This window comes from Anser brachyrhynchus (assembly GCF_964034855.1).
Source record: "Anser brachyrhynchus genome assembly, chromosome: 4".
Classification (NCBI taxonomy): Eukaryota; Metazoa; Chordata; class Aves; order Anseriformes; family Anatidae; genus Anser; species Anser brachyrhynchus.
Window position 1 is genome coordinate 41764938 of NC_137698.1, and position 24451 is coordinate 41789388.

At 38.6% G+C, this 24451-nt stretch overlaps 1 protein-coding gene across 2 annotated transcripts in view; it reads right to left on the reverse strand.

Moving 5' to 3' along the window:
- Positions 1 to 24451, reverse strand: part of LOC308194076 (uncharacterized protein) — a 56225-nt gene that overhangs the window by 13623 nt on the left and 18151 nt on the right. For both annotated transcript variants that reach the window (XM_080589473.1, XM_080589474.1), the window contains exon 3: positions 14709 to 15087. In XM_080589473.1, the coding sequence (XP_080445599.1) occupies positions 14709 to 15087 (379 nt within the window). The remainder of the gene's footprint in view (positions 1 to 14708; positions 15088 to 24451) is intronic.

Here is a 24451-nt window from a genome sequence, read left to right on the forward strand (position 1 = left end):
AATGTGGTCGTGCCTATCTATCCTTAAATATAAGCATATAAAATGAATAATTACTATGAAGTCTGCACAGTCCTCTGAAGAGCAGAGCTTTACCCTTGCATTCTATGCTTTAATTTTAACACTTCTGTCAAAACAAAACAGTTTTCTTTTTCATTCCATTTGTTTCTTTGCTATTGGAAAGATTTACATTTACCTTTCCCATGGTGAAGGTCACGAAATGATGGATTAAGCATTAAAAATAACCAGAAAGCACAGCTGAAAGACAGCAAACATACTGAAAATAATGGATCTTTTTGTGATGATGTTTGAAGATGAGCATTTTGTATTCATGATGAGTATTTCTTAAAAAGGGAATTCGAAGTCACATCATTACACATAAAAGATAACAGAATTTTGTGGTACTCTGTTAAATACACTAGATTTTTATAATTCCTGGAAAAATCAAATTTTAAATATGTTTAGTCTGCTCACTAATCTAATACCTCATTAATGCAATGTTTTTAAACTGGAACAGACTTACAATATGAACAATGACAAAAATGACACTGGATACAAAAAAAGGGCCAGTGCTGAACACCAGATACCATTCTGGGAATGTCACATGTGGAATATGTAGGTGTAATGCTCTCATAACCTGAAGCACTCAAACACGCAGAGGTGCTGAAGTATGTATTTGCTTTGCCCAACTACAAGAGAAAATCTACTGGTCTATCAAATGGTCCAATTCTGTCTTGAATTGCCACTTCCAGTCCAATGTTGGAACTGCTTCTGAAGCCAAAGAGCTTCACAGGAACTTTGCTTTCCATATAGCACTTCAAAGATGCACTTCTCCTTTTGGAATACTGGTTATGAAAAAAAAAAAAAAGTCATATAAAAGATACATATTTCACGGTATTTCCAAGTTAACTTGTAAACAAGGAACACTCAATTAGGCCACCATTCTCTCATTCATATTCAGTTTGTGCCAGATCAACTTATTCAATCAGTAAGATAGAAGAAAAGAATCAAGTTCAGAGAGAAGGCAGTAGGAAATAGCTTACATTTGGGGTTATTATTAAAAAGTAGAAACGATATGATTTTTCAGATTTGCAATCAGTATCTTCAAAAGCATTCGATTTTTAGTATGTGAATTTAAGCACATCAGTATGTAACACAAATTTCAAATCTCACTTTCTTCTACCAGTAGACACACACTATTTTAACCGCACTTTTCTTTTTCATAATCTACACTGGGTTGATCCAACTATTCCTAATAATGTAAGTGAGGATGAGGACTCAGGCTGGAACATGAGCATGACAAACACACTTGAATGTCACAAATATCTTATCCATGGCAGATGTTATCAGCAGACAACAGCAGCCCCTCAGCAAGAACAAGGTGCCAGGAATCAGTCATTGTGATCACCTACTTTTGGACCACTTGTTGGCACAGTTATCTAAAACATCTACCCCACCAAAACACTGCTGGAAAATATGACACAACAGACTGGCAGGTCATAGAGAACGGAGCAGGAAAGGGGGAAATAAGAAACTACAGTAACTACATAGAATCATAGAACAAAATATCCCGAGTTCAAAGGGACCCACAAGGATCATCAAGTCCAAATCCTGGCTCCACACAGGTCTACCCCAAAATTCAGACCATATGACTGAGAGCATAGTCCAAACACGTCTTACACTCTGACAGGCTTGGTGCCATGACCACATCTCTGGGTAGCCTGTTCCAGTGCGTGACCACCCTCTCGGTGATGAACCCTTTCCTGACATCCAGCCTGAACCTCCCCTGTTGCAGCCTGACTCCATTCACTTCTTGACTTCTTGGGTCCTGTTGCTGGTCACCAGAGAGAATAGATCAGTGCCTGCCCCTCCACTTCCCCACGTGAGGAAGCTGTAGACTGCAATGATGTCTCCCCTCAGCCTCCTCCTCTATAGGCTGAACAGACCAAGTGATCTCAGCTGCTCCTCACACGTCTTGCCCTCTAGGTCCTTCACCACCCCTGTAGCCCTCCTCTGGACACTCTCCAATAGTTTCACGTCTTTTTGTACTGTGGTGCCCAGAACTGCACACAGTACTCAAGGTGAGGCTGCACCAGCGCAGAGTAGAGTGGGACAATCACTCATCTCGACCAACTAACAGTGCTGTGCTTGATGTACCCCAGGATACGGTTGGCCCTCCTGGCTGCCAGAGCACACTGCTAGCTCATATTCAGCTTGCTATCAACCAAAACTCTCCAGTGTCTCGTCCCCAAAATGTATATAAATTTCTGAAGGAAAGGTGTCGAGGGGATGGAGTCAGTCTCTTTTCAGTTGTGCCCAGTGACAGGACAAGAGGCAATGGGCACAAACTGAAGCACAGGAGGCTCTGGCTGGATATGAGAGGGCACTTCTTTACTGTGAGGGTGACAGAGCACTGGGACAGGTTGCCCAGAGATGTTGTGGAGTCTTCTTCTCTGGAGATATTCAAAACCTGCCTGGATGCCATCCTGCACAATGATCCTGCTTAGCAGGGGGGTTGGACTAGATGATCTTCAGAGGTCCCTTCCAGCCCTGCCCATTCTGTGATTTTGCGGTTCTCTGATGATTCTATGATGACACCACCACTTCAGGTAACCAAGAGATGCTGTTCATTTCTACCATCCTCATTGGACAGCCAATAACTGATGATGTTCCTGATATTCTTTAAACAACTCTTAATTTCTCATGTTCCCACTTTCTTGGGCCAAATTCCTCGTGCCCAGGCTCTTTTTCACCTTCCCTAGTGATAAGTTATTCCTCAGTTTCTTGCTGTGTCCTCCTCAATGGTCTCTTCAGGGTGTCTCTGGTGCTCAGGTATCCAGCTGCACATCAAGGACATCCCTGGCTCCCAGGTGCAGTTCCCAGGCTGAAGGCTAAGCTCCCGGCCTGGACCCCAGCCTGGCAGACATTGCTCCTGTCAGTGTGGAGCAGCCATTTCATGTCAGCATTTTCTCACAACAGTCATGTTAATTCCCTAAGTGCTGCCATCAGGGGCACCCCAAGAGCCTTGTCACCAGAGAGTCACTGTCACCCTATGGCATCAAAAAAGGCAGCTGGTCATAAATGCCCCGAGCATCCAGTCTGCGTCGAGTCCAGCTGGTGGCACTTGAGAGGTCGAGATCCTACTGCTGGAACATGAGAGTTGGAGGTGTTGCTAGTGGAAGGCATGACGTTGAGGTCCTCCTTGTGGAACACAAGACGTCAAGGACCTTCCTGTGGCACGAGAGACGTGAGGTCTTTCTGGGTGGCAGGTGAGGCATCTATGTCCTTCAGTTGGAACACAAGACGTCAATGTCCTTCTGGGGGCATGTGAGATGTTGAGATCCCTCTGGTTTCAGGCAAGGTATCCAGGTCCTTCTGGTGGGGCGCAAGGCGATGAGGTGCTCCTGGTAGGATGTGAGTCTTTGAGGTACTGCCGTTGATCCGCGAGGGAGCTGCTGAAGACCAGAGGCGCTTGATACCCACTTGACATCAGAGCAGTGCCCTGTAGACGACAATCACCTCCACGCCAGAGCAGCTGCAGGCACAATGAGCCAGCCATGCCAGGAGCTGCCAGTGGAGGACCCCAGAGAAGAAACATGCACCATCTGTCTGGACCCGCTGGCTGACGCAGCTCGGCTGGACCCTTGCGGGCACTCCTTCTGCAGGGAGTGCATCCAGCCCTGAGCCGCCCACCGAGCCACCTGCCCGCTCTGCTGGCGGCCCATTATTGCAGTCGTGAGGCTGCTGCCGCCCGCTCCACGCAACGCCTCGACCCGCCAGCCTCGGGGAAGGGCCCAACGCAATGTGGGGCCAGGGTGGCGGCAACATCAGCGGCGGCGGTGCAGCCCCTCCAGTTACAGGTCCCGCAGTGTCTCGCCCAGGCGCAGGGAGCACAGCCCCTCCATGTCACGACAGCTTGTCCGAAGCTTCTCATGGCACTGGGAGCAGGACGGGCACAGACGGCCCTGGTCCCCACTGAATGCCAACACCTGAGACACATCAGGGCTGCACAGGGCACAGCAGGAAGAGCCGGCGGCTAGTGACCATGCAGGCCGCCAGGCCAGGCCCGGCATTTAAGAAAAATAAATAAACCTTAAAAAGCAACCCAAATGGAAGTCATTTGGGGGATGGGAAATTATCATGGGATTGGGTAAGTGGGTCATGGGAGGAGCCATAAATGTGACCATGCTATAACGGGAAAAAGGCTGACAGAAAAAGTCTCCTGAAGCTGTGGCAGAAGAAAATGCCTGCCGGCCTGAGAACTGCCAGCCCAGGAGCTGTACCACAGAGTGCAGTGCTTCAGGAACGGACTGCTCCAGAATGGGCTGCTCTCCACAGAGCTGCACAGGAAGTTTCTCAGATGAAAGAAGGATTGTTTGGGCTATAAATCAGGCCTGTTTTATACAATTTATACCTCTTACCCGTACGAAGGCATAGGACAAGGGAGAATGGTCTTTAATTAAAAGAGGATAGACTAAGCGTTAGGAGGAAATCCTTTACAGCAGGTTGACCTGCTGGAGAGCAGCTCTGCAGAGAGGGACCTGGGAGTCCTGGTGGACAGCAAGGCTGACCATGAGTCAGCAATGTGCCCTTGTGGCCAAGAAGGCCAATGTTATCCTGGGCTGCAATTCCTAACCTACCTCAGACAAGGAGATGTGGAGGCATAAGGAGCTACAGGAGGCAGAAGTTAGCATCTACCTTTTATGTAGCCAGAGGTTCTGATATGGTGCAGCCAACGATGCAGCTCTGTGCATACAACGAAGCAAGTAAAAGGCTGTGACAGTATGGGTGTTGGACGAGATTGTAGCTCTACAAAGAGGGGCCAAAGGGCTTTCCGTTTTGAGCCAACTTGTGAATGCAAGTTGTCTAATGAGTAGGAAAATGTAATTCTCAATTCCCTTTAAGACAAAGAATGTCTGAAAGGATATTCAATAGTTAAATGTCACTCCACCATAGATCCTTAATCTTATCACTTATTCTATCTGTTGCAGTTTAACAATACACTACATGCATATGTAATTATGTATGCTTTTAGCACTTGTTAAAAACAACAACAAAAACCCACATATCTATCACTTCAGTGATACATCCTTCCAATAAACAAATAACCCATAAAAAGTATCCTGTTTTCCTGTTTATTCTTCCAGGGTTTCTGTTCTTTGTTTTTTTCCCGACAATACCCTTGCACAGCTGGAGCCCATTAAATTTAACAGCAGCACAGCCGCTTGCAGAGGCCTTAGAACTCCTCCTGCAATAAAATAACTTAAAAAAAAAAAAAAGACATAAAAGCAATTGGCTTCCACATAATGAGATTATAATGTGAAATGATGAAAAGATGAATAAAACCACTTATTTTTATGCCTTTGGAATTAACCAAACATAGCTCATTCATGAATATTTGAAAGTGATGTGATCCATCCACATTCTTGAACATAAAAAGTTTTGTTTCACTTCCTTCTAGCATCTAACATATGAGAACTCCAGGGCAGTCTGTGAGTGCTCATGTCCTATTAATCTGAATTAAAATGGAGTGGGCAGCTTTTTAGCGCCTACCAGGACTAACTAAATATTAAATGTAGCTGGCTGTCATAGACCTAAATTCAACATTCACAATTTAAGACTGAATAAGGAATCCAACGAGAAGAGGGGTTGTTTTTATCTGATGTTTAAATTATCTATTAGTTAACTTGCCTGATTACTTTTTGGAACTGTTTTCAGTAATCTGCTAATAGTAAGATTACAGCACTTTACAGCTCATATTTACAGGATTATGAGTGCTTTTTGAATTTCTTTTTACAAGGAAGACCTCAGGCAAGGTATATTTGATAATCAATGTATTTTCTGGGAAGTTAATATTAGTCTGCAAATTCTTCAGAATTTACTATATTGGGATCCTGAGTTAACAGAAGCGTTGAGATGGAATGTCTTTTGGAAAGAGATGTGCCCCCAAAAAAGACGGCTTCAAAATTTTAACACAGGTTTGTTGTTGTTTTTGAATTACAGAAAGCATATAGAAACCAGACCAATACAGGCTCTTAAACACAGATTACTCAAATCTGGTAGACAGGAGATAACTAAAGAGAGATGAAAAAAAATACATATATCTCCCATACCAATGATTTCCTTGTAAAGTACGACTTGCTTTCTGCTCTACTAATTTTCAGAGGTATTCTGAACTCAGCAAACTCTACACAAGTTTCTCTACATCTCTAGAAATCTATTCCTTTCTACCCATCTTCCAACAGTTTTGGCACTGGGTCTGCTTGGCTGTCATTCAGCAGTATGCAATCATGCTGCAGGATCTACAGTTGCCACCTCCCCCCCTCCCAACTTTTCTGGATGACTTCAGTGAACTCTACAATATTTTCCACACAGAATATCTTCAGTTGCTCTTAGGAAAGAATCAGCCTGATTCTCCTGCAACTGTCCTCCATATTCCCAGTCACAGAATCACAGAATTTACTGCAGTAACTGTGCTGTGAGCTGTGAACCACCAAACCAAACAGTTCTGCTGTTCATCCCACGTAGTTTTTTTCACTCTTTATCTATATGCTGACCATAAGCATCTAACAAATGATCCAGATCAGGGAGTTTCAAATTTGAGAAGGTTTGAAACAGTTGGTCCAGCTCTTTGAACATCCCTTCTTGTGATCAATGTTCAAATAAGGATGGTTGCAATTTTGAAAATATGAAAATGTAGCCAAATCATAATATATGTTAATTATGCAAAATACATCTTAGTTTACTAAGATATAGCTAAAGAAACTAAATTTATTAACAGGCATACAGAAGCTGTGGGTTAGTTTAGAGTTCATTTACTTTTTGACTTTTTACTTCCTGCTGCAGTCAACAGGTTTATAGAATTTCTGATGTTATTTAACAAAGCCACACATGATATATCAGAATGCCCTGCTCATAGATGTTCCTGAACACTCCTGAACAGTTTCACTTATATTAAAGCAGAGAAAAGGCCAATAAAGACAAGTAGACAGCTATTGAGCTGAAACAGGAATTCTTCTTTTATGACAGCAACTGAGGCTAGGGTTTAATACATCTGGTTATAACACTGCATTGCCATTAAAGATATAGAATTCTCACTTACACTAGCATATTCATAATGTTTAAAATATAGAGTACTTCTGAAAAATAATGTCAGAAATCACAAAGTCTTAATTTAATGGTCTGATGTTATTAGCTACAGTAACCAGCAAATGAAAGTGGAAAATGGGTTAGAGCCTTTTGTTCATTAATCATACCAAATTTACTTTTATATTTTCCAGTTTGCATTTAATTTGGACCTGGAATCTCAATTGGGATTTTCAATCTGCATTTTCATTAAAATATCAATAACAATTCTGAAAAAGCAATCCTGATGCAGATAGAGGCAAAAAAGTTTTATGAATGTCAAATGTGGTTACAGGATGCATGACAGATTTTATAGGCTATTGAAAAACCATCAGCAAATAATATTGTAGATTCCCTAATTTTCAACAGGCACTACAATTTTCCAGTTTCTGGCATTTTGATTATGAAATCTGCCATTATTGTAATAATTCTGTCTGTGCATTATTTTCCATATTACTGAACAAGACATCATTGCCATCCTTCTGGCCACCAATTCTGATTTCATATGCTAGGAAAAAAAATGTTTTTTTTTCCCAGTTCATCTTTATTGAAAAAGAAAAAAAAAAGTAAACTTTTAAAAATAGAAAATAAAAAGGAGAAAACAAATAAAAGTGAAAGAGAATTGCAAATAAAAGAAAAAATAACACTTTTAAATGACAGTCAATGTAAAAGAGGAAAATAGAAACAGCATAATAACAGCAGGAGAGGAAAAAATAATTTTTCAGACGTTAACATCCAAAATTTTTCTTCCATTATTTATCATTAATATGCTATTCCTTCTGATTTCACTATCAAACAAAGCAAGAACTCATCTAGAAAGATGCCATGGTCAAGAAAAATATTAAAAAACAAAACAAACAAACAAACAAACAAAACTACCATGCTTAAAAAAAAAAAAAGTACTAATAATGATGAAAGCTGGTGACAGAATTGCTGGTATTCATCACTCCTTCTCCAGCTGATTAAACAATTCATTGATTGGGCATTCCTGCTGCACGTTGCTTCATTTAAAATCCTGAAAGCTAATCAATTCTTGTTTCTCATTCAAAGCTGAAAACCCTTATCCCTCCAGATACCATGTAAGTTCAGCTTAGTGGATATTTTAAGGCCCTCCTGAATAAATTTCAAGTTGTCAGCTATAAATTAAATTTTGTGGAAAATCATACTGTATTGAAAGAGATAAAATCAGTAAAGTTCTCTAGATCTACAAGACAGCCTTTAAAAGACTGATTCACAAAATAAAATTTAGTTTGTAAAGTTATAGTTGTAACTATGAAATTCAAGGATTAGTTAAAAAGAAATACTGTATGGTGTTAAATAATGATGTACCCTTGCTACAAGTAATACCAAAGATTGGTATTAAAAACAAACAAACAAACAAACAAACAAAACTTTGTTTTCAAAAACGGTTCCAAAGTGAAAAAGATGTACTAGCATCCTATATCATTTTTAAAAGTAATAGGTGAAACTGCATCAAAGAAAAAAAAAAAAAGAAAAAGGTTGCTTAACTGGCACTGAACATCTGATTACTGTATTAAGAGAAGAATGAGGCTTATCTTAAGGAGGAGAGAATAGATGTCTGCTGTATCTGGCTAAGGAACCTACCCATCTGCAAGACTGAATAGTTTCCTTCTGACAGCAAGTTTAGCAAGCATGCAGATTGCACATTATACCTTGATTACCACAGTGCTTACTATCTGAAGAACCAGACTAAGCAGTATATTTAATTTAATTTTCATAAGGCCAGTGATTACTACATACATTTCTTGTAGGCATGTTGATATGGTATTTTTGTTTATAAAAAGTATATACCATGAAGTAGCATATTAACTATATTCTTGAGGAATTCAATGGGACTCCCATTTGTGGAGCTAGACCTTAGGAATGCCCATGGATTTTGACTGCTAGAAAAGTCTGAATTCCCCTTCAGGAGGAGGGCAGGGGGGTTGCTGGCACTGGTGTTGGTACCTTATCATGCACCTGAACTCCCAGCTTTACCTCTGAAAGAAACAGAGAGGTTTCTCTGAACAGTGATATTTCCTGCTTGTAAAATCACGAGACTGAAGCCTGGTCAGCTGGCCTTTGAGATACATACAAAATATTCACATTTAATGTTTCTGAAGATCTTCATATGTGGCTCTGAGTCCTGGCTATTCTGATTTCTAAACTGCAGTAATTAAAGGTGACATACCTCAGAAATGAGGTGAATTATTATGAAAAGATCCATTTCAGTCAACACAGGAAAAGAAGAGACACGTACTCCAGTATAGCAACTTGGCAGTTACTTAAAGACAAAACAAAGTGGGCAAATCTTTCATAGTTTAAGACTCATAACAAACATCATAGGCTACTAAACATAAGGAAATGCAATAAATAACAAGAGCGTTATATAAATTATTAGTGAATATGTTCATATAATGCTTCAAGAAAAGTGAACATTGGTCAGTGAAACAGTGGTTCATTTTGTGCATGGTGCTTAAACTAAAACTGGTGAGAAGTACAGCCAGCATTCTTTCTCATTGTAAGAATACTTTAGATATGAGAAGTTTCACAAAACGACTTCCTCTGCTCTTAACTCTCATTTTAATAGTCTACTGATGCATATTAGAATTTAATTATACCAATTAGTACTGCCACATCAGACATATGATGTAGCTTCAATTAGGAGGTACCTAATGGATATTAGTACAATTTAGTTTTGTAATTAAAGTTCTGAGAGCAGTGCAAATTCAACATTATGATTACAAAACATTAAGACAACATTGATGGCATTGAAATTGAATATTTTAAAAACAACCTTATAAATTAGTCTTAAAAAAACTTATATATCTGAAATGGCTATTGAGCTCTCGGCATCTCAACGCATAAGATGATGTTGTTATCTCTATTGGCAAAGCCATTTTTTACATTTAAAATATTATTTTCTAAATCATGTTTTTTCCTTGATTGAATTGTCCCCCTTTTAAGATATTCTGCCAACTCCCACTTTTACTGAGAGGCTTTTTAGAAGCATTTTGCAATTTCTATCATCTCCTTCTTAGGAATCAAGTGTTCCTAGTCTACTGAATCAAGAAAATCTTATGCTGATAAAGCTCTGTTTCGGCAGTGACAGCAGAGAGGTCTACAGCTTCTGTCTACAGCTTCTTCCCACCCACACTGCATAGAATCCACCTCTGTGATGTTCTGTAATGAAGGAGTATACAATTTTTCCTTTCTTGATCCAGGCACAAGCAGCAACAGCAAGAGACCAGTCTTAAAGAACTGCTGTCAAATGACTTCTGATGATAAAATTAATACTAAATTTAAAATATCTCCCATGAATTTATTATATTTCTTTATAAGAAAGGAATGAGTTAATTTCCATTTTGCTGATCACTGATCATGCTTCTGTTGAGACATTATAGAGCATGAAGTTATTTTATATGAAGTACATACACACTGTCCATTCCAAAATATCATTTTGCCAAGTGATGCTAACTCAGAGATGATTTGACAAGTGCATTTAGAGAAACCATAAATACTATAGCAGCAAATAAAACAAACAAACAAAACAACAACAAAAAACATTAAAAAGATGAATTACTGTCTTCATTACTGTGCTCCTTTGGTGTGGTCTTAAATAATCAAAATCAAGTTATAAACTACAAAGGTACTGCTAATCGTTCTTTATACCCCAAGTGTAGCCACAGGTGATACTAGATTGGGACTGATGGTGCTGTGCTCTCAGCTTCTACTGTCACCCAGACAATGATAAAAAACGGTAGCATGAGGGAAGACATCACGGTAGGAAGAAACTAAGCACGAAAAACAATGTCATACTGAATGTGACATCCACAGAGACTAAGTTTAGAGTCCTTGATAGGTGATGCTAGGTATCTCAGTCACCCATGTCAGAGCCTGTGTTAGAAAGTGCTGCAGCTCCTCTCCAACAACATGCCCACAGATCTCCTATGTGTAAAAACAGTCACAGGGAAAAAAAAAATATGATATCTGTCATCAGTTCTCAGGGTGATACAGAGCTGGGCACTGGGGAGTGTACCACTATACTCTATATAAGCAGTAGTGTCACAGGGATGTGTGTCTCATAATCTAGAGATTATATGAGGAACCTAAAGTTTCTTCTTCCTACCTTACAGGCTCTTTTATCTTCCCTGTTTCATAAGTTCTCCTTATCTCCATCAATCATAAATTAGGTTCAGGAGAAAACTGCAATCAAAGAGTTTGAAATGCAAAAAGATCCTCCTGCAGTATGAGATGCAGTATGGAAAAGTTCATGATCTATACTCCCATAAGAACAGAAAAGACCATCTAGGTTGATGTGCTGCAATCTTTTTGTGAAAGCATGGAACCACAAGTTTTATAATGGCAAACTATTCTTGTGTTTCACAGTTAAGATATGCCTCCTAATTATGATATAATTTAAGTTTTTTGACTTAGATCTTGCATGATAAGCATATTAAATTGCCATGATGGGCTACAATTAATCATGATCATTAAAAATGAGGTATTCACACCGTGGTTGGTCATTAATCATGGTCAGTAGTATAAGAAATAAATGGAGTGTTGTGCGTCTTGGGAATCTATGAAAAATAATAAGAATTGCCAGAAAAATAGGATAGATGAATACTGACATACAAAAGCAAAACATAAACAGATAAATACCATAAACTCTATCAAATATTATTTTGAAGTATTTTCATCGTGGTCAGTGTTCCCTTGGCTCTCCCCAGAATATTTACAGATACATTATTAAAAACTCCTCCAATAGAAGAATACCAGCTAAGGTAGTTAGCATTTTGCATGTAAGCATTTTTACTTGAATTTATCGTGCAAATTTTAATGATAGCAGGTTTTCTCTTCTGCAAAATAGAAAAAAAAATATGTGGGATGTTCTGCAGTTTAATTTATATTTACCAACATACTTTAAGGTTTTCTGCTGAAAGATAGCAATAGGTTAGGCATGAATACACTGAGATTCTAGGCTGGTAGAATAACTAAATTTTGGATGTTATAGCTTGATTAACTTTTAACTACACTATAAAAAGAGTGAAAAAGGTTCCAATAATGGGAAAGCCCGTTGGAATTCAAATACTGGGGAGGTTTCCTCGAAAAGTTCCCGACCTCCTCCTCCTCCTGTAATGGGATATGGAGAGAATTTAGATATTCAAAAACATGTCGGGGGAAAGAAGCAGGATTTAGTCCATTTTCACTAAAAAGCACCATCTTAAAAATGAGATAAAAAACAGTACGAATGCCTCAGTGTCTTCCAAGGCATACAGGTTCTGTCTGCCATAAAAAGAGAATCCACCACAGACAATGGCTAAAACAGTCATTCCAATGCCTGAGGCAAAAATGCCAAGGACCTTTATGTGTCCGTTAAATAGATATTATATCACAGAGGCATCCAATATCTGACCAACAACCTACTGACTATTGCAATAAGTTGACTATTACAGGAAGAAACTTCTGGAACACAGAGTTTGGCTTGAAAATCTTACTTGATTTTTTGCCACTTTTGTTTGGTATATTCTTGTTGGTTTGGGAAGTAAAGGCTGTTACAAAAGGGTACTCATTTCTCACAGAGAATAAATAATAGAAAAATGGGAACATTTCTCATAGGAAAATAATAGATGTTCTGAAATTTAGATCTTCTTTCTCAAATTTAGGTAATTATTTACATTTTAGGTAATTATTTACATTATTTACATTTAAAGAAGAGTATCTAACTCCAAATTTAAACTAAGATATTACTCAATGTTACCTTTTACCCCTGTTTTCAAATATAGTACAAGTTCTCAGATGATCTTTACTGTTAAAATATTTATTTATAAAATTAAATCCTCTGATAACCTAAGAAAATCAGGGCAGAAATGGTCACAGAATGAATGGGACCCTCTTCCAAATATCCCTTATCTATGCATATAAATTTTGCCCATGCTGAACAAATCTCTATATTTTACTTAAAGGTAACCTGTGGGAAATGGAGAGAAGAAAAGGGATGGGGAAAAATGTTGCCCTATGCTGAAAATTAATGGGTACAACAGAATTTGCCACCTAAACTGCAATCTCGCGCATCTGAGAAAAATGAATCAGCCTGTACATACTTTTCATCTAATGCTAACTCAGTGCACAGTTCAGGATATTGCTGCATTTGCACATGCCAAATCAGAAGTACCAAAGTTCCTATTTGTCTATGCCACAGAAACACAACGTAACAAGACTCAGCTTTTCATAAATGATCATTTCAAAAGATGAGGAAACTAGCAGGCAACGGGCATCCGCCACTCAGATAAATGAACTATATATAGCATTCTCTACTGTTCAGTTTAAAAATAAAAGTAAAATTAGTTACTCTTACAAACATGAAAACCATTTACGCTTCAAAAACTGCAATTACCTATCAAAGAGTTATTGAAACCTTATACTAGAGGCAATGTTAAATGGTGACAACTATTGTTTTCAAACACACACAAAAAAAGTTGTTCTTTTGGATCAAGATTTTGTAGTATATTTTTGACACACAAAGATTCTTATTGCTAGCTGAAAGTAAAGCGTAGCTCATACTCTAAAAAGACAAGGTACTTGGGGTATTTTAAAAAAAAATATTTTTTTAGGAATTGTTATGGGCCACACTTTTGACCAATCTAAATGAATGCTGCTATCCTTAGAAGACTTTGTGTACAAGACAACACAATAATGACTGAAAGTATAAGTTCCTACAGAGGGAATCTGTAGGTAGCTATTGTCCTTCCTTATGAGAAGAGAAATTGCTCCAGACTTCTGTTATAGAGGCATAGGACTGAAGCATATTTTTGCAGGTATTATGTAAGTATGAAAAAAGGCTGTTTTCTAAGTGGTGATGAGACTCCTTTTCAAAGCACATGGAAGACATTTGTCTTTTTGAATCGTATCCAATGCAAAAATGATGTCATATAGAAATAAGCAGAAGTGAGCAACAGCCATATTTCAGATATGAGTACGTGGTGTTCTGCAGCAACAGCTGTGCCTTGATGAAAAAGTTGATGAAAAAGCGTCCAGCATTTGCAAAGAGGGAAAAAAAAGTTATCACCCCTGCAAGAATTGTTGGGGACCAGATGTTAAAAACCACTACAGTCTGTTTATTTCAGAAGGGAGTGCTGTAAAAAATGTTAATCAGGTGGTTTTATGTGGTTTAGGTTGCTCTACTTGACTGTTTTATAGACTGATGTTATTGGTATTAAGTCAGCATGTTACAGATCAATACAAAAGTAATAGCTATCAATACAGGACAAAATTACTAGATAAAGGAGGAGCATACTATGACTTGTATACAATGTCATATATATATATAAACACAACACACAAGAAAATATAAAGTAAAGTGAAAAATTGTTATCAGGAATCAATACGAAATTATCCTCCCACATATTGGCAGTAATGATTCTTTGAAAAGCATAGCAGAAGCTAACAGAGAAAAGCCTCCTGGAAGAAATGAGAAGCACTCTGAACTGCACACTTTTAATCAAGCAAAAATATGCAAAGTTCAATTTCCCACCACACAGCTATACCAACATAACTCTAAAGCAACTCAAATTAGTGACTTATACCTGTGTAAATGCAAATCCAAGTCAGGGCAAGATTCAGGCCTTCTAAATTCCTGTTGCGTAGGAGAGCAAGACAAACCATTTGGCAGGCAAGGAAGTCTTTGCTGTTATCTTTTTTCTTAAGAAGCACACTTTGGGAAACAAGTGACTGGACCAGCGCCTTGTAATGAGATTCTTTTGGAAAGCATGGAAGTGCCAATTCACAAGCTAGGGAAGAGATCATAAATGTACAAAATCCACGTTCAGAAAATGTCGTGCTGGAGGCCTGTGCTCCATATGTTGCAGGGGACAGAGAGCCCCAGAGCAGGCAGCTTGGCGTGCTTGGCCACCGAGTTTCAGAAGTTAAGGAGCCCCGTCCTCTGAGACAGCAATGCTGGGGTTTCTGTGAATAACAGCAGAAAAACAGTTCTTAAACAATTCAATGTCATTTCAGTTCAACTCTGTCATTACCCTACACACAGAAAGTACTAATACCAAAACAGCAGGAGTACCTGCATCTGAAATGCCAGAAACTTTTATTGTTAGCAGTAAACAGAAATCTGAACTAATGCTGTGTTAAAACAGAAAGCAAAACACAGCAAGCCTGACTGCACCATCTATTAAAAACATCAGAGTGAATGAACATATTTTTAGATTTTTTTTTTCATTCAGTGAGGTCAAAGGACCTCAAAAATAAAGGGGTCTGACACCGTTTTTGCTTTGGGATTTGGTAAAAGAATTTCACAAACCGAGGTGTGTGGAGAGAGAGGGTCAAAAGCTGCTGTTTATTACAGCAGGGTAAATCCTAGCATTGCCCTGGATATATGAGCAATGTTGGAAGTGAGCAAGCACAGCCACATTCAGCTCTGGGTGACTGACCCTCTGTCATGCAGCAAATGGTGGGGTTGCACGGATTAAAGGCAGTTCAGGGAGCTGAACTAAGCACTGGATCAAACAATATGCAAGCAGACAACAGACTGCTAAAGGTATGGCAATGTCCTAAGAGAAATCCCTTGGTGGAAAATCAAGGAAGCATGCAATGCTATCTTGTGTTTGGACTTGAGAAAAACAGAGGATTTTGTGACTGCCAAACCAGTGTTTTACATCTTCCACCCCCAGGTGTGTTTCCTTTTAACCTTGTGCTGCTGCTTTCAAAGATACTCAAAACACAGAATTTTACAGATGCTTCTGACTGAGCATAGCCTAACAAACTTACTTTAACACGATATAGTTTACTGAAACCACAAGCAGATACTGACCTATGACATACATAAAACACTTTTCCTATACAATTTTGTGAATGCTATATGTGAAATATTCATTTTCAGTAATACTCATGTATCCCTCTTCATATTTTGAAGGCATCAAGAAGCTGCAGCTGCTAAATATTATTTTAAATGATTTTTCATTAGTTTTTCAGTGGCCTTCATTCCAAAGACAAAATTAGACTGTAATAAATAAGATAATAAACGAAGAGGTATTGGGTATTGAAAACAGTTTTTCATTTTCAGTCAGATCACACAGCTAGTAAGTCAGCATTCAGAACAGCTCATGGGAGTGTGTACGGTTGAGGGCCTGACATGGCTGTCAGTATCTTCATCATATAGACCAGAAGTCTCTCCACTATTTTGTAATACTAAAAATGTCTAAGGTCAAACCTATATCCAATAGATCCAATAGTCCACCTTCCCGTAATGTGTTAGACACTTCTCTGGTTGGTAGAGTCATATTACTGGTTTTATCAGCACTGAGCTCAAGAGCAGCTCTATTTTGAATGGCTCCTGTGTGGAAATGGTACATACACTACAGTTTTGATGGTCATGCAGTTGAGGACCAATGCAACTGAAGTAAGGTGACGTCTCCAGTGACTCATCAGACACCACAATACAACTCAAGACAGTTCTGGTTGCTGTGTTAGGAAACAGCTGTGTGGTAATAATATCACACCACTATTAGCTTTGCCCTTGAACTCACAGATTCATTTGGTAAGAGACCTTTCCTTTTACAAGCAGACTTTTGCTATTAATGCTGCAAGAATAAAATGTTGGTGAGTGAAGAGCAACAACAGAAAAAATCCCAGCTGAATTAAATTATTATTTGTAAGACATTCTGAGATATTGATCTGCTGTACTTATAAGTAATTCATGCAGTTCAGTGCTGAACAAAAGGTACAATTTTTAGAAAATGTGTTGTAGGGCATAACTTGTAGAATAATTAAAAACTTAAAATTACTTTTTTTGACTTAACACCTTCACTTTCACTTCAACAAAATAACGTTACATGACTCAATAGTATAATGACAAGAGGCTTATGGAGAAAATTTTGCATTAGGCCTATGAGAATTTCTCTTGCATAATCTGATCAATACTTTGACTTTCATATACTACAGAACATTTAAAGTAAGGAGAAAAAATGGAATAAAGAAAAGACTGTGCCATTTAAATATTCAAATGTAGCATGCTTGGCAAATGTAGATTCAGTTATCGCTCTCATAAAATATAAGCTTTTTCTTCAAAAATGTGAGCATGACACAGCCTGTTAAAGGTCTTCCTTTTTATTCTACCAGCCATCTAAATTCTTATGTTGGATTTAAAGGTATTTGTATTGCCATAAATACGGGCAAGAGCACAGGAGTGGTAAAAGAGGAAGATTGATAGGAAATGACCTTAATAAGCTTTACGGATTGTTTAATCTCAGAAGAAAAAAAAAAAAAAAGTTAGAAGCTAAAGATCCATTAGAAATGTGCCTAATTTGTGGTTTAACCCTGCATTTGACATTTAACTTGGTTTTACCGATTCCTTAATCCTTCTGGCCTTCAAGCCAAAATATCTTTTAATTAAAAAGCTATAAATGTGCCCCTTTGGCCATCTCTTAAATCTGCAATCCTCTTAAATTTCCCCTTAAAAATCTAATCCCCTTAGTCCCTTAGAGAAAAGCCCTGGCTCGGCGGTGCTGTGGCGCAGTGCCCGGCAGAGCTGAGCAGCCTGGCCAGGCTGCAGGCAGACTTGGTGCCAGGCGGGCAGGCGCCTTCTGCTCTTCACCTGGCCTGGCCTGGCTCCCCAAATGGGGCAGTGGGTCGGGAACAGCATACAGCAGCACACGGAGGTCCTGCTCCCTCTGACCGCTCATCGAGGATAATGCCACTGCTTGCGGCTCAGCACACAGAGGGGCACTGCTGAAATTGGTGGCAGGTCTCCCCGATACAGCTGGCTCTAGGATCTCCTCAGGATGTTTCCAGAAGCCTGAATGGAGCTAGACTGCTGCTCTCTGTCCAGCCCAAAGAGCATCCTACCTCTCTGCCACACAGCCGGGACTATTAAATATCAGCACTGAACTCAGACAAGGAAGTAGGATACATTGCTGAATTTCTGGTGCATCAAAGAATGAATCCTTTCTCTACAGCATCACCTTTTTAGTAACAATTATACCAGTCAGACCCTTTATATAGACCAACTGATAGATCTTGAACAGCTGAGTCTCTGGATTTTTAATTTCTACCACACACTTTTAGTATCAATAGGAAATAAAAACAACCACATTAATTCCAAATTGTAGCTCAAAAGAACTGAGACAAAAAGTAATATCTATGACATATGTAAGGGACAACTGGATTTTCCTAAGAAGATATTTTTTTTCCATCTTTGAAGAAAACACATTTGTACTTAACAGGAAGAAAAAAAATGTTGTGCCAAATTATTGTTCTTTCACAAAATTAAAAATCAAGATTAGAAGCCAACCATATTTCTCAAACATGACATGTTCTCTGCACCATATGCTCTGAAGAAAGATTCATTTAATTGTTTGGAACAAATCCATGTAGTTGTCAAATTCCAGGACTCCACCCAAAGTCATGTAATAGGTTTCTTCAAGGTGCATCACATTCTGCTGTTTTCCAGATTTGAATTACATTGCTCAACATAAAAGACACTGACAGCATCTCAGCCTGATAAAAAATACCTAACCTCAGAAGGCATTGAGAGCCAGCCAGATCAGTGCTTGTGTGCTAAAAATGACAATGCAGGATAAGGTCCTTAAATTACACACAGTAAATGTATAGAGAATTAGATACCTGAGAGGAGTGCTTACAATAGCCAGCCTGCTGGGACACCAAAACCAGCCAGACTAAAGGAAATCGTGTTTCAAAAGGCAGTAACTAAATTACTTGTTACAGAACCCAAACGATCTCCTTGGGAGGCAGTTATCCACATCTTAGCATGTTGACCGATACCCAAAACTGGATGATCAAAGTCTGAGTGAACCACCAACTAAATGTAACAGACAATTCTTTGCACTCTTAGAAGGAACGTAGCCTTATATACTGGATCCCCAAATCATTTATATTTGGGACAGATGAGCATGCACATAACCACTGGCCAGCACAGCCTGAAAGGGACTTGAGATTTTAAGCCTAACAAGTTAGCAGGACAAATTTTAAGACAGTGGAATACGTGGAAATGCCACTCACCTTTTACACGATAATCTAGGGTTTATTGTCATGTTTGTAGGTTGTTCTTGATGAGAACTTTGATCTGGATGTTATGCAAACACATTGGTAGAGTCTCAGAAGAGAATCAAAATACTCTTGCACAGACCTTTGTCAGGAAGAGGGCTGCAAGACCGGGAAAGAATTAGTGCTCCACTGGGAGCACCTGAAATACGCCCCTGAATGTGTTTTATCATTATGCTTAAAAGCTATTTCCATTGAAAAGGAGGGAAAGTGGAGAACAATCTGAATTATGAGTGTATGCTTTTCTGGGCCAATCAATCACACCTTAGAGTCTGCTTCTAGTACCGAGGCATAGAAGTTATTTCAGAAATATAGTTCTTTGATCTGTCTACAATATGCTGGGAAGTGAAAGAACCTGTTTTAATAATCGCCTATGAAGTATGAGAAGAACTTCAGGATCCATCTTATAAAAGAAGAGTTAACCATTACTGTATGGAAGAGCTGAACTAACAGAAACCACTGCTACCAGGTATTTAGCTAGAGACACCAGTAGACTGAGGACCAGAGTGGCTGGTTGAGTTGGCAAGGGAGCAAAAGACAAAGTAACTCAGATCACAAAATCACACAACTTAGGGCTTTGTTACTCAGCAGGATAGTTTACAAAAATCTCACGTTTGCCTCAATTAAGAAAAATTCTGTTCATTAGCTTTGTTTCAGGAATCGTGCCATCTTTTTTTTATATGGTTTATAGTCTTTTCCCCTATAATAAAATATGATTAGTCAAATTCATGTTTGTGGGGCTGCAACCACATTAATAAGTAGTGTGGCAGAACCAGAGGGTGAAGTAGTTGATGCTGAGGACCCAACGTGATACACATATGCTTCAGGGATTTTCCTTTGGACTAGCTGTAGCCTGATTCTGTGGGCTTGGCATTCATTAAATGTTGGGGCAGACATGTGCAGGCCGGGAGCACAGCTTTGAGTTCACTTTCATTCAAAAAGGAAATGAACCAAATGCTCCAAGCTCATTCTTCAAAGCAAACCAGAATGCAGTAAGTGGAGGGGAAATTCACTTCCAAACTTCATGCCTGTTTTGAGGTAAAATGCTAATGCAGACTCATCCTGAGCACTACAAAGTTTAATGTTATTCTTTCTAGTGTTTCTAGGTGAGGAGGTCCCACCAGAATTTTACTACCATTCCTTTTAAATTTGAAGCCATTATTCTTGCCACCCATCAAGACCTAGCAGAAGAGTAACACATCAAAATAATGTCTTTCATATAATGTTAGCAGAAAATATTTGTGAAGGATGGAAAAGGACCTGTGTGTATTGCAGCCAGGCTGCTCACTGAATAACAAACAGCATCTGGCTGAAATAAGAACTTTCCCAGTCTCTTTAAAGGGCTGACTACCATTCCAAAATAAAGAAGAAATAATTCTGAAGTACAAAATAAATAAAAACTGCTCTTTTTCAGTAGAGAGTGTTTTTGAAGGAAGTGGAACAAAGATGGGTTCAAGCTCTCTTCTGTCTAAATGGACTTGAAGCCACTTGAAGCCCACTCCAAGCTGGTTCTTCCCCACAAATTAGGGGATGCTTGAGTGGCCCAGCTCCTAACCTGTAGGCCCTCATCCTTCCTCACCCAATCAGTACTTGATGCCATGTTTCCTAGCCACCCCTTGACTCCACTGAAACAGCGAAGGCACAAAAATACCTATACAGTGCTGCGAGTCACCCCCAGCTGCAGTCAATTTCTCTGGGACAGGGGAGGGCCAGTCCCTGGGAAGCACCCTGTGGTGCAAGATTTAAACCACAGGCTGCAATGGACCTTGGTGCTGCCACCTGATAGCTGTGCTCCCACCTCACCTTGGAAATTACCAGATCTGAAAATGCTGTTAATCCGACAGGGAGGACTTAGAAAGGAACAGCGAAGCCAAACAAACAGCACAGCTTTGGGTGTCCACGTCTTCTCTATGAGTGTTCTGTTTGCTTCATTTCTTTGGACTGCTCTACTGAACATTAATTCCTAAATTCTATGCAAATTTTATTTTAGGAGGCTTTGAACCTTTTCAGATTTGGCTCCAAAGTCACTGCCTGGGAAGAGAACCTATATTTGAGGGTCACCAACCAACCTGAGCGCAGACAGGCTGCTGACTACCACGCTGACCTCGCCTTCTAGGCCCTAAGCCAAAGGCTAGGCCTCCATTTAGGGAGGTTTGAATCCTTCACTCTCCACTGAGAGTGTCTATTGGTCTGTAAATCTCATGCTGAAGGTACCTTAGACTTCTTCATTCATACCATGGCAATGCTATACTTTCTAGCCCTCCCTGGTCCAGGACTGATGATTGGCCATGTCAAAGGAATTTTAAGGCAATTTACACTTTATTCTTTCATGGACAAAAGGAGGCTTTCCCATATATAAGGAGCTAACTGTTTGTTAGTCCAAAGTTTAAGCAGCTGAACCCTCTAATAAATAAAAATATAAATAATAATAATAATAAAGCATTAATGATACACTTGAATTTATTATACAACCCCCCTCCCTTTCATCTACTCCTTGCATCTAGAAATACAGTCAGCCTTTCTCCTAGTGATCTACTAATAAATCTACTAATAAAAAAAATCACATTTACTTGGCACCACCAAATAGACATCTATAAACCTGTAAGAAGTTTCGTTTTTATTAACTTGCTTTCCTAAGTTCTGTGTTGATTCAGACTAGCACTTGGTGAATTGCCTTTTTTAATTATGTGAAGATTTAACTATATGCCACATTTTTGTTCCAGGTTAGTCTATTACAACTCACTTTCACAGGTCAAAATTAATAATGTAGTTTGTCTATCTGAACATTAACTGAGAAAAGACAAAACAAACAAAAAAAGACTTTGTATCAGACTGCAGCTTCTTTTAGCAGCCATATGAGCCGGAAATCTTAGTACAAAATTTACAGTTTCCATCAGGGAAGGAGCAGGTGGTTGCCTGCTTCTGCAGGAATGATGCTAGAATGGGACAGGATTTCCCCAACAGCTATAATTACACCTGATAATAAACATGGGGTACCTAAAACCTGTGGGCTACCTTTGCAGATGATTCTAGTTTTCTCTTTAATTGCTAACAAGAAAACCTCACTAGAGTTGGCCGGATTTCTGTAATTCCTTAAGGGACTCTGAACAGTACAGATGCGTGACTACTACCTGCAAATAAATGTGCAGCTATCATCCTTTTGTCTCATTACCTCAGATAATAATATTAGTTAAGAGCAAGGATAGTGTTTAATGAAAAGAATAGTCTTTGAAAAAGCCTAATATCAATCCTTAGTGCTCATGTTCTCTTTATCAAAGAATATTACATATTAAGTTTTGTTTTGAGTTAGACTGATTTGAGATACATTGATTTCAGTTTTAGATGTCTGTTTATATATTCATGCACATTGTTGTTCTTTTGAAATTTAACAATGTATGTACTATGCTAATTTACTTTACAGTAGGTTTAATTTGATAGCACTAGGTGCTAATGAAAATTTTTGAAAAGAAACCCATGAGTCTTTTTAAATATGTTTCTGCACATCAGCACACTGGTATTTTTGCTGAAAGAAAATTATAGAATTTAACCATGCACCTTCCATAATTTCTGTATGATTCTACCCCTTTGAACAAACCTCTTTGTGTCATAAATAGTTTACAGATAAACACCTCAGAAGATATTTTTTCTATGCCCAGATGGAAATGACCTTCTCTGAATTACAGACCAATACCTTTCCACTTTTCTTTGCTCATTGTATGGAACCTTTTAAAAGCATTATAAATCTTTAAAAGCTAATGGCTCCTGTCTAGCTTTTTATCTCCAACATAGCTCTAAAAAAAGAAGTTAAATTGTATTTTCTACTGATTGTCAGTTGAACTGCATTCATCTCTCTTTGTATCTGCTTATGTAGTTCTTCCAATAATTGCAACATCCAGCTTCCACCACATTCAACATTTTTAGACGTAATACATTCATATTTATATTTATCTTAAAAGGCTGTGATTTGGAATGCTCCTGAGATTACCATAAGTAACCTATTCACTGTAAAATACCATAGTATTACCTAGTATACATCAAACTAAAATCTACATGGATCTGTAAAGAAAGTTATATTTGAAGCAACCGTAGGTTGTTGCATTACAGCTGAGTAAGAGATACCCTCCTTATAACTGACGGAAAAGGGCATGATGAGGACTGAGATAGAGGCATAGGTATATCTTATTACGGAGAAACTTTTCATTAAACAACACTGAAAAATGCATGTTTTTTTTTTTACTATTATAAAACACTTTCCAACTGTTTTTAACTTATTCCTAATACTTCACGTTAAATAAATTCAGATTCATGTTGAGATAAATTATATGGTTTTTACAAAGGGACCACATTCCATTGTACTTCTGCACAAGGCCTTTTTCAAAGGGCTTCCAAAAAGTAGTTTGCTACAGAGCTAGTGATGCTGTTGAGTACACAAACATATAAACTACTAGAGTATATGTACTTCCCTATATACACATAAAACCTAGACAGGAAATTGTGGATATACAAACACACTGGTCATTCATATTTGTATATACATTTATATCTGTTCATTAGCATAATTAGCCCTAACCATTATCTTCCACTATATTAAATCACTCTCCTTTATGCTCCAGCAATATAGGATTGTGTTCTATAACGAAACTGATTCCACACACACACACACACACCCCATGGACATTTCCTGAAGAAATCCTACATCTATAAGCATCAAACTGCTGTGACATGACAGAGGATGAAAATGACTAAAAACATCATTTAGCCCATTTTGCTAATTCACTACAATGACAACCCTGAGACAGAAAAGGAAGTTAGAAGAGAGATATGTCTCTTCAGCTCCCTATCTATACAAATAAATTTCTCTTTAGCATCACTAGTACTTGGACCACACATATGGATTTCTGTTTAAAATCAAACATGAGGAAAGACAAAAACAATTTTGGCAGATTTAGTATAATGCCTCTGAGAGAAGACAGTTACTGTAAATCACTGGCTAGGGGACCAAAGCTATAATCTTGCTCTGACTTGGATAAAATTATCTGTAATCTGTATATTTAAAAGTATATCTATCTGATCTGAATGAACTTGTCAGTGTATTATTTGGGGATACAAGCTGTAAATTGCCATGACCTCCAGAAACAGCAGTGGTTTTCTACGTTGCACAATCTGACTTCATTCCTCTCTCACTGTCCTAGAAATCCTCTCATCGAAACATTATTCTTAGGTCAAAATACATTAAAAATCTAAAACATTTATCACATAA